At 36.8% G+C, this 10,565-nt stretch overlaps 1 protein-coding gene across 1 annotated transcript in view; it reads right to left on the bottom strand.

Annotated features, from left to right (window-relative positions):
* Window positions 1–2,024: 2,024 nt before the first annotated feature.
* Window positions 2,025–10,565, bottom strand: part of Ppp1r3a (protein phosphatase 1 regulatory subunit 3A) — a 41,093-nt gene continuing 32,552 nt past the window's right edge. The window contains exons 2-4 of the mRNA XM_004641338.2: window positions 7,396–7,454; window positions 7,183–7,307; window positions 2,025–5,294 (exon numbers count right to left, since the gene is read on the bottom strand). Of these exons, the coding sequence (XP_004641395.1) occupies window positions 2,919–5,294; window positions 7,183–7,307; window positions 7,396–7,454 (2,560 nt within the window). The 3' untranslated portion in view covers window positions 2,025–2,918. The remainder of the gene's footprint in view (window positions 5,295–7,182; window positions 7,308–7,395; window positions 7,455–10,565) is intronic.

Genomic DNA, 10,565 nt, shown 5'->3' on the forward strand with positions numbered 1-10,565 from the left:
AAGCAGGTGGCAGGGGCTGGGGGTTCAATTCCTGGGCCTGCTGTGCTGGCCCCACCACCAGGCGCACTGAGACGGCAACTGAGACTGGGCATGGTGGCGCATGCCTATAATCCCAGCATTTGGGAGGCTGAAAACAGGAGAACCACTATGAGTCCAGTCTACATAATGAGACCCTGTACACCCTTTCCTGAATACAGGAAAAAAATAGTTATTTCCCCAAATTGGTCTGGATATGTTTAAGTTTTCTATTTAACTATAAAACTGTTTAAGAAGACAAATTATATATATTAACACAATGTTCATCAGTATTGAAAGGTCAGTACCACCTTACTTGTTTTTTTCCTGCTAGTTGCATAATCACTTGTGACACTGATGGTTTATACAAATGTGAATGTTTTAAAGATAAGTCTTTTTACAACTAATTTTTAGAATTTTCTTTCTAATAGGACCTCAAGAAGATCAAAAGTAACATTTTTATTTTGTGTTTCATGCTCATTTTATGACTGCGTCTTGCACTTCCTATTAGCTCCCCTAAAACTTCCTTTTAACCAAGTACTTGGTGGCGTACAGTATAGGTGGCTATGCTTAAAAGATGACTTCTAACATACTAACTCATAGCCAAGCATTTGTGAGCTAAATCTTTATGCCAACTCTTCCTGAGGTCTTCTTTTCTTTCTCAACCCACTGAAGTTACCAAAACAGGTTACTAAATTCCAAGTCTTCATCTAGCAATAATTTCACAAGTTTGTTTGACTTCATCTAAATTTCCTTATGAGTACTTTTTGAAGACAAGTTCAGTCATCTATAATTTCTTCACTGCATGCAAAACACACACAAATAATGCTTTAGGGTTTTTTTTTAACATTTCTTATTCTTTGTATTATAAAGGTATCCAAAGGATTGGAAAGTCTGCTACAAAAAGTCATATATTGAGGTTTTTAAAAGTTACATTGTTCTTTAATGGGAATAATATCAGTTTTGTCACCTGTGTTCATAAAGTAGTGCAGTAGTCCTTGCAGAGTATGATAGGAATATTGACTAAAACTCTTAAAAAGTAGAAGAAATAAGAAATGCTAAACTTGATTCCATTGTGGTGTAAAATTGTTAACAAAATTATCAGAACAGCAATTTTAGAGATATTTTCTAGGTGTTGCTTTACAGCATTCTACTAGTACTTAATGAAAATATGCTTTTGCAATCAATCAAATATTTGTTCTCAGTTCCACTTCAAGATACTTCTATTTGGTCAACTAAAGAGGTAAAGCCAAACATTCATTTTCAATGAGACTTGAGAATACCATTCAAGGAGTAGATTAGGAAATAACTGTGTGCAGCTAATGAAAATGAAGGAATTGTTGACCAGCAACCAAAATGCAATTTGTCCCTGCCATTCTTATTTTGGATTTCATAAAGGTGTTCCTTTTGTGCAGTGATGTGTGTACCTATTACTCACTGAATTTACTTTTCAGTAAATGGGGCACTTTTTTTTTTTTACATTATCTGAAGATCCATGTCATATGTTTTATGATCTAAATTCCTATGAAAAAAGAATCATTGAAATTGGCTCCTTCTCTGTGACAGTCTTGTAATGTGTCAGCCCCAAGCTTTGGACCTAGTCCAGAGTTAGCAGTGCAAAGTATCAAAGGAAGTACCTTACCCACGAACAGAGAGCACTGTGTTGCCTGTTACAGCTTTGAGGATATATTGAAGCAAGCATCTATAAAGTTTTGCATTATTCCCCTTCCTTAGCAAATGATTATTTCTATTACTTCACTCATTTAACCATAGGTGATCATTGTTCTTCAATTCTTCAATTATTCTTCAGTAGACCTCCACACATATGTCTATTTAGCTGCTAAAATTTTGAGTGCTCATTATTTAATTGGATAATCATATTGTGAATGTCATCAAAGAATAGGACTTTGTTTCCTAAATTCATTTTGCAGGACTGTCTATTGTCTTATCATGAGGAGCAGATTAAAACTGTATTTGAAAATGAAAATACTACAACACAGAACAAATAGTTCATTTGGATATATTTTTATTATTAGCATTTAATGCCTTATATTTGACAGGTACAAAGTCACTGTGAAGCAATACTCGTGGAAACTCTAATTTAATTTAAATTTTCAACTCTCAATAATTGTTCATATTGAAGTTGCTCAGCTGTGCCACAGTCTCTCCTTAAAAGAAAAAAACATGGCTCAAAGTCAGGCTACTCACAAAATTTTGTCTAATTAGCTGTTAACTTCCAATTTGTTTCGGTGTTTGTCAAATTTGGCTTCCGTGTAATGTTCTGGTTTCTTAGGTAAAAGGCATGTGTGTATAAGGTATAATTCAAGTTAACATAATGTGTTTCTTCAATTTAAGTTCATATATTCATATTGGTTTTTAAAAAGTATGAAATAGAAGTTGATGTATGAAATACCGCTAATATGTTACAGTGGTAAATGGAAATTTCATGGGCAATTCCAGAGGACAAAAAAAAAAAAAAAGAATCCTTTTCCATCACCCATGTTTTATCTATTTTTAAAAACCATAGGGGGGAAACGTGCTCACAGAAAAAAATGAAGCTTAACTGCAAAAGAAATGAATGCAAGAAATAGCTCTTTAAATAGTGAAAGGATATGAGGCATTGCAACTCCATCGCCTGCTAAGGAGCAACAGCTGTACCTAATTTCAACCTGACGTGCTTCAGATCTCATATTCATATAGGTATTTAATGATCCAAGCATAATGGTCCTATATAGAATAATTACTTATATGAAGGAGCAAACTTCATCCGCATTCCTGTTTAAATGATCCTTCAAGAGAAAAACTGCCCTGGGTCTTTGAACAATGAATAGTCTCGTTCACCAATCCAAATGTTTGGGGCTAAATAGCTTATCTTTTAAGAAAGATTAGTAATAGCACCAAGGTTACTTCTTTTTGACGGATTCTTTTGGCCTCCCCCTTTCCCAGTATATCCAGGACAATGAAAAAAGGTAGAATGCCAACCCTATCATTAGGTCGTACTGATATATGGTTACAAGAAAAATCAGAAACAAAAGAAAGTAAGGTATTTTAGAGTTAGCATATTTTGAAAGTAGAGATCCATCGCTTTGAGCTTCACTTTCCTGGACAGGAGAACTAGCAGAAGTAGATCTCTCAGCCCCTTTGTCACCTGAGGTAGTTTGTGAACGTCCGGAGTTTAATAATCCTTCATTTTCAAGCTTTTCCTCTTCTGTATTCTCAAAAGGTCCACTGATAAAAATCATGGGCCCTACAGATTTTTCTGCACTGTATTCTTCTGGTTGGAAAATCTGGCCCGTGCATCTTTCTTTTCTGTAACCCGATGAACTTCCTGAACTTGTGGCAGCTTCTTTGGGTTGAGATCCCAGAGGCCCCTGAATTTCACTTGGATTACAATTGTCTTCTGATCCAGTAGAAGTAAATTGGAGGTTTACGGTGGCAATTGTGTCCTCCCCAACTTGTGCATAAGATGGCACTGAGGTTTTAAAATGGTGAGCGGAAATGGAGGAGCCATTGTGGGGACCTCTGTTTGTGTCTGAGTGAAAAACAGAATGAACAACAGCCTCTACGTCTGTTTTCTTTGATAACTTTTGTCCATGCTCAAGATTTCTATTTTCTGCAAATATTCTTCTGTCCATTGACAATACTTCCAAATGTAAATCCGAGTTTGAGGTTTCCTTTTGATTGCTTGTTACAGCCTGGGAAGATTCTTCTGCAGATGTTGTGTTTGCCACACCATGTTTCTCCCTGTCAGGTGTCTCCCCAGGATTGTACAGATGCATGGATTGCTTCTTCTCTTTTTCATCTGCACGTACATTACAAATATCTGAATGTGATTCTTTTTCAAATTCGTTGTCATAGATTACACCTGCAGCATCTCCTTGACAAAGGGTATAATGTGAGTCATCATTTCTCCCTTCATGTGGATCAAACGCTGTTTCTTTTACCTCGATGGGCCTGTCACATCGTGCTGTCTCTTGAGGTAACTTAGCAATTATTGCTTTTTCTCTAGCAGACATGCTTCCTGGAGTACTTTCTGATGTTGTCTTAATTATATAAGCTGCACCTGCGTGTGCCTCCTCAGGAGCACCACAGTCGTCTGGAGAATACAATTCATCAGACTCCATTTCTTGGCAGGTAAACAGCTCTTTAGCCCGAGTAACATTCAGAATGGGGTTATCTCTTTGCCCCCACGCATCTCCACAGTCTGCTTGCTCTCTGATCTGCTCAGTTATATTTGTCTTATTCTCTTTTACCTTTTCCTGACTTTCTAGAATATTCCAATTTTGTTTATACTGTAGATTTTTACCCCTATCTTTAGGATCAATGCAATCTGATTTTTCATCTTCAGCCTGAAAAAGATAATCACCCCTCAGAACACTGCTATTTTTTGATGAACTGACTTTACTGGCTATCCCTTCTGAAGTCATACCTTTGCCAGTGGGGTGGTCACTCTCCACAGTCAGTGTAGTTTCTTCCCAACTTGAATTTGTCCTTGATGAAGGAAACGAATCAACTGTTATTTTCAGGACAGGAATTGATGTGTCTTTGCTTGACCAACCTATTAATTCTCTCTTCCTAGCTTCAGTCCCTTCCACATCTATTTGAGAGTGGCCAAATGTTCTTTCTTGGTCATGGAAGGATGGCTGAAAAGCTTTTCTTCGTCTTTTATTAACTCCAAAGTGCACTCTTTGTGCCTTCTCCTCTTTACCCTCGCCATCACCGTCCCTTGGAGATCCACTTTCCAATGGTTGTTCCGCATACGCATATAGACCTGAATGGAAATCTTTACTGAAACATTCCCAACCCTTTATTTCACTTCTCTCAGCTCCTCCTTCATGATTTTCATTGAGATCCCCAGCCACTTGCTGATCTGAGGAGGAGCAAGGTAGTCTCACACTGCCACTGCAATGGGCCCGATTAGCATTGTCGTCCAGGAACTCCTTTTTATCAGTGCACAACTGCACGCATTTGTCACCACTAGTAGCTTCCAGCGATGGCTGGGTTTCTCTCACGTCTGAAGTATTGTCCTCTGAAAGGTGATCAGTACATTCGTTTCTTGAGGAATATTTTTCATTGTGGTGAAAACCTCCCTTTAAGGAGCTTTCTGTTGATGAACTTGAAGACAAAGGCCTTTCGAATGAATCAGCACATAGTTCACTATGGATTTCCTTCTTCTCTAACCCCTCAGACTTATTTGGAAAATTGACCGGATCTGACGAGAATGTATCTTTTTCATCCCTGGTAGCGGCACTTCTAGTTCTTATTAAGTGTTGATTTATCTTATGGGACAAAAACAACAGAAAAATAATGACCATACGATCCTTTTAAATAGAATGAAATAGCTAGCATTTATTAATTTGGCAATTATTTGGTAGATATTCTTGACTCACTTCATTTGTGGATTTCATACAAACTCTAGAAGCTGGATGTTTTGAGGAGATCCTTGTAGGCTATGACTTGGAAATGAGATTAGTGAGAAAAAGGGGCCCAAATTAATCACTCTCCTTCCCAGCCTCCAAATATCACATTGTATTATTCAACTATTCTTGCTTGTCATTGCACTTTCTCCTCACTGAGGATATACACATTGATAGCTCCATGCTAATCAATTAGAGAGCAGCTTCCTGGGTGCCCGGCGCTGAATTTACACTTGCTGTAGGTGCCCCCATTACAGTTTCTCTTATTAATATGTTTTCTGCAAAGCCTCTGCAAACTATTAATAGCAAAACGTCACTCAAAGAAAAGTGAGGGAGCTAATGTCTCCGCAAATTCTGTTTTAATGACCCTCTGCCAACTGGTGCTCAAATGTATTTGAGCTCTTCAGTGATGCCAACTGTCAGGATTTAACAGTGAGATGCCTGTGTTTTTTTTCTCTCCTTATAACTGACATTTGCATGATCTCAATAATTATATGCAAATCTTACGTTTTCCCCTTCTTCTCACATAAGGCTCATGCTAGTTGTCAACTGCACAGCTGTCTTGTAAGCCAATGCCTGTGGGTTCCCAGATCCGGTTGTGTTTCCATCTATTATAGAGCTTCATTGTTTTATGCATTAACGTCAGCACGGAGCAAATTAGCATCTAAATTACAGCTCCATGTTCATTTATTGGACATACAATCTCAGTAACTTCTAAACAAACTTTTACATTTGAGCCCGCTCATTGTAATGAGATAGATTGGTGAAGTATGCGATTTTTTTTCAAGGTCCTTTCATTATATTCTGTGGTTTGAAAAAAAAAATGGCAATGTGAACTTTCAGCTGGTGAGAATTCTCACAATGGGTGACAACTTTGTAGTTTCTTAAAGTCGGAGCAAAGTAAATTGCATACTTTAGTGATGCCATATCCCTATCGGAAAGGCAGGCACCGGGGGGGAGAGATGAGCTCTATTTCTTTTCTCTTTCAGTGCTGACACTTGAAGAGGCAAATGTCATTTTAATCTTGGATGATTATGAATCGAGGTATCCCAATGATACAAGCTCCAACCAAGTACGATACAGGACGAATTTCATTCTGTGACTCATTTGCTTCAATTTCTTTATGTGTGGTAAAAGTGCTATTTAAATCACCCCCCTCATTCCAGATAGATTCAATGTTCACCAAATGTTTAATTTATCATCACAAATTTAACACTAAATTGTACAGTACTGAATTTGTTTCCTTCTTAAAAATTACGGCACAACGTTATTTTCTCCTCTCTTCTGAACTTAATACTTTATGATGATACAGAACTTCGAGAGCTTCACAATGAAGGAAGTGAAACAAAATGTAGAGAAATACAAGAATTATAGGTTTGAAGAGCTGTACCTATTGGTGATCTGTTCTGCTGTCTCATTTTACAGATGAGTTTATGCTAAGTGTACACTTATCCCAAAGATTAGAAATGCACGGCAGTATAGGGTTTCCTAGCCCTACAATTTGTACAAACTATTATTCAGAGGCTCTGGTAAGGAGATAAGAAATGAATGTCATTAATTTACTACCAGAGACCAGAAGCAACACGCTGAAATCCAAGTGGCTTGTTGGTCAAACTAGAGAGGCCAGGGCAAAAAAGGCTGCGCCTTCACATTTGCAGATTATGTTAAAGCTGATGAAAGGTGAATTGCAACATCTTTGAGGAACAAATGGATTCTTTTTCTCCAGTTCCATGGCAACTAAAACACTTACCATCAGCTCTATTTCTTTTTCATTATGTCCATCATGATCCCTGTTTACAGCCTTTACGTTTTGATTACCAGCATCCAAGTCTTCCTTATCCTCATAGGAGCAAACAATGGCTGGGATATCAGTGTCTGAAAATTAATGAAATTGAACTTTATAAGATTTTCATAATTGTAGACCTTAATAAAACAATGTTTTAAAAATTAAATGAAATATTACCTGCGAACTTTGATTCCTTGAAGTTATTCTCTTCTAATGTCATTGATGATTGTTCTTTACTGTTTAAAGGAAAACAGGGTGTTATGCTTTTGTTCTGAGGCTACACCTCCCAAGTATTTTTACCTAAGAGAAAATTAAAGTCACTACAAAGCAAAAGAAATATTACATGACCTATGAATTTTTCTGTATTTTTAAATAGGGCCAATGTTTGGAATGATGCAATAGTAAACATTGGCTGTAAAGAAGTTAAGTAATTCATACATGCAATATTTCTAAAGGAGATTATGTTTTTCATACAAGGTTCATACAACCAAAATAAAAATACGTGAATGTAGACTATTCTATCATTCATCAATTTATGTTTTTAAGTGAGACCATCTTTCACTTGGTTTACATTATAAAGTTTTATGAAATGGTATTTCCTTTGTGTCATTTCAAATATTTCAATTATTATTTGTTTTAAATTTTACTTCAATGTTTTTTAGTTGAAAACATGAAAATTAACTCTTTTTCCAAAAAGGGAGCATTGCACAAGCTAATTTAAAATTGAAAAGCAGCTAAATTTATACTCAAAATATTTTATAAGCATATTGCCACAAGCCAATAGTGTCACCAAGATTTCGGATCATTCATATGCACATATGCAAGCTATATCTTTCTTTTAAGAAAAAACGATTCAGGTTACATCTGCTTTTCTAGGGTATTTTGCCTACTGATTAGAAAAAAACGTATTTATTCCATTCAAATATAATCTTTTTGTAGGTGGATTTGACAGGTCATCAGAATTTAGACTTTTTTTCATGATACTCAGTATGATAGGTATTATTAATAAAGATGCCCACTTTGCGGAGTTATATTACACATGGATTTATCAGAAATATTTGGCACAGTACCTACATTTTCCTACACGGTCTCAGCTGAATTTTGATATAACGATTTTCTTTGCAACTGAAGACACATTAAAAAAAATGGCAATAACTGATAAATTTGCGGAAGGGAGCCCAGTTTTCATTGCACAAGCAATCTCGGTACAAATTCCAGGAAGGTTGATTTTATTTTAACAAATTATAAGGAAACAGCAAATTCTTCCCTTTCACTTACATAAGAAAGTAATTACTATTATGTATAATTATGATGTTTAATTTTAATTTTTATAAACTTATTTTGCACCTCTATTTGGGTACAAAACAAAAATTTATGTTTCTGTCTAGATACCATCTCCCTGGAAAAATGTGTAAATGATGCAGACTTAATCTACAAATTTATATTGTTCAATGAGGCCTGTGATTACATGAAAATGTATTTTAATGGAATCTAACTGCAAGCTTGGGCCCCTTTTCTTCTCCCTAGTACATTACATTCCTGGTATGTGCAAGGAATAATAGTAGAAACAAGTAAAACTTGAATACTATATCAAATATTCATGTAAAATATTAATAGAAAATGTGGAAAATCCTTCAAGGGAAAAAGAACATGACTGTATCACAAATATACAGGAAGAAAATGTGATAAATATACCATGTTCATAGATAGGAAGGAAATAATATAGAGATATTAGTTCTCTGAGATTTTTTTTGGTCCACTGAGGCATTTCATTTGTACATCTTACATCCTTAGAAAAAGAATCCCAGGATGTTTCCTCCTGTGTGTTTTTGTCGCGCTTTTTCATGATCCCTGATGCCAGCCGAGGTTGTCCATACGATGAAACCAAACTGACGAGATGGAAGCAGGTTATTCTGTCATTTTTCCAGGTATTTCAGCCTCACATCAAACCTGGGGCTGATCACGCTACACTTGCTTAACCTGCCTGTGAGGTTCACAACAATTTTTCCAGTCCTGTGATCATCAGTGATTTCAGATTCGACAATGTAACCACGCTTCATCCTCACAGTTAGAAACTAGACAATGACTTTGGAGTACAGCCTAATGAAGACCTGGCATTTCCTCTCCTTTTGGCCCTGTTGGTGCTCCTTTTTTTAAAAAATAATTTTATTGAGAAACAAATAACAATGAGACAGTTTCAAAACTGATTAGTAGAACAGTTTCAATAATTAATACATTGCGTATTGTTGTCTTTGTAGTGGTTATTCGTAGTACAAGATGCAGACATGATATCCTGTCCAAACACTATTAGTACAAATCTTTCTTCTCATTGAATTAAGAGCAAGTAGCTGTATATCTATCATATTTTGTATACACAGATACAGAATGGTCCTTCATTTAAATCCCCCTTTTTTGTTTTGTTTCGTCAGAGATGGGTATTCCATTGCCATTTAAATACTGTAGGTGCGTGAATTCAGCAAAATATTCCAATGTAGTCCAGTAGTCCATAATAGTGTTGGGTTATCCGTAGGACTGGCAATGTCAGAAGTTGTTGACTTGAGCTTTTTACAGCTCAGCATATTAACATGGCTTTACTTTTTATATCTTGTGGTTACACTTCTCTACTAGATGGCTAAGACCAAGATAAAGCAAAACCTATATAACAAGAAATATAGCTTTTGTAACTGACAAGGTCAACAGCAGCCAGGACATTCACGTGCACCCTTACGGCAACATGGAAAAGTGGTGGAAAGAGCTAGTTCTCTAAACTGATGCACACAGTCAATCCAAGTCTAAGCAAAGCTAAAAGACATGGGCTGGGGAGATGGCCCGGCACCCTAAGCACCTGCCTGGCAAGGGTAAGGACACAGATTCAATCCCCAGTACTACATTCCTTGCTGGCTTAGCAGCCCCAGGTTCTCGGTATCAGCCTGAAACCAGGTGTGGTGGTACACACGTGTAATTCCTGTGCTGGGGAGGCTAAGGAAGGAGGATCACTATGAGTTTGAACTGTGTAGCAAAACCGCATAGCAATCAATCAATCAATCAATCAATCAATCAAATCAAAAACTAAAAGACACTTTTTAATAGAATTTGAAAATATAATCCTAAAGCCAAGAGTACAGGCAAATATCAAATTACATTTGAAATTGAAATATTTCTGAGCAGGTCGGCCAAATAACTCAGTGGATTAAAGCACCTGCAAGCAGGATTTGAGCCCGAGGCCTGCTGTAACAGCCCCGCCCATGTGGCACACTGAGACAGCAATGAGATTGGGCGTGGGGGCATGTGCCTGTAATCCCAGCTCTTGGGAGGCTGTAAATAGGTGAATCACTATGAGTCTGATC

Source organism: Octodon degus, unplaced genomic scaffold (assembly GCF_000260255.1).
Source record: "Octodon degus isolate 3935 unplaced genomic scaffold, OctDeg1.0 scaffold00135, whole genome shotgun sequence".
NCBI lineage: Eukaryota > Metazoa > Chordata > Mammalia > Rodentia > Octodontidae > Octodon > Octodon degus.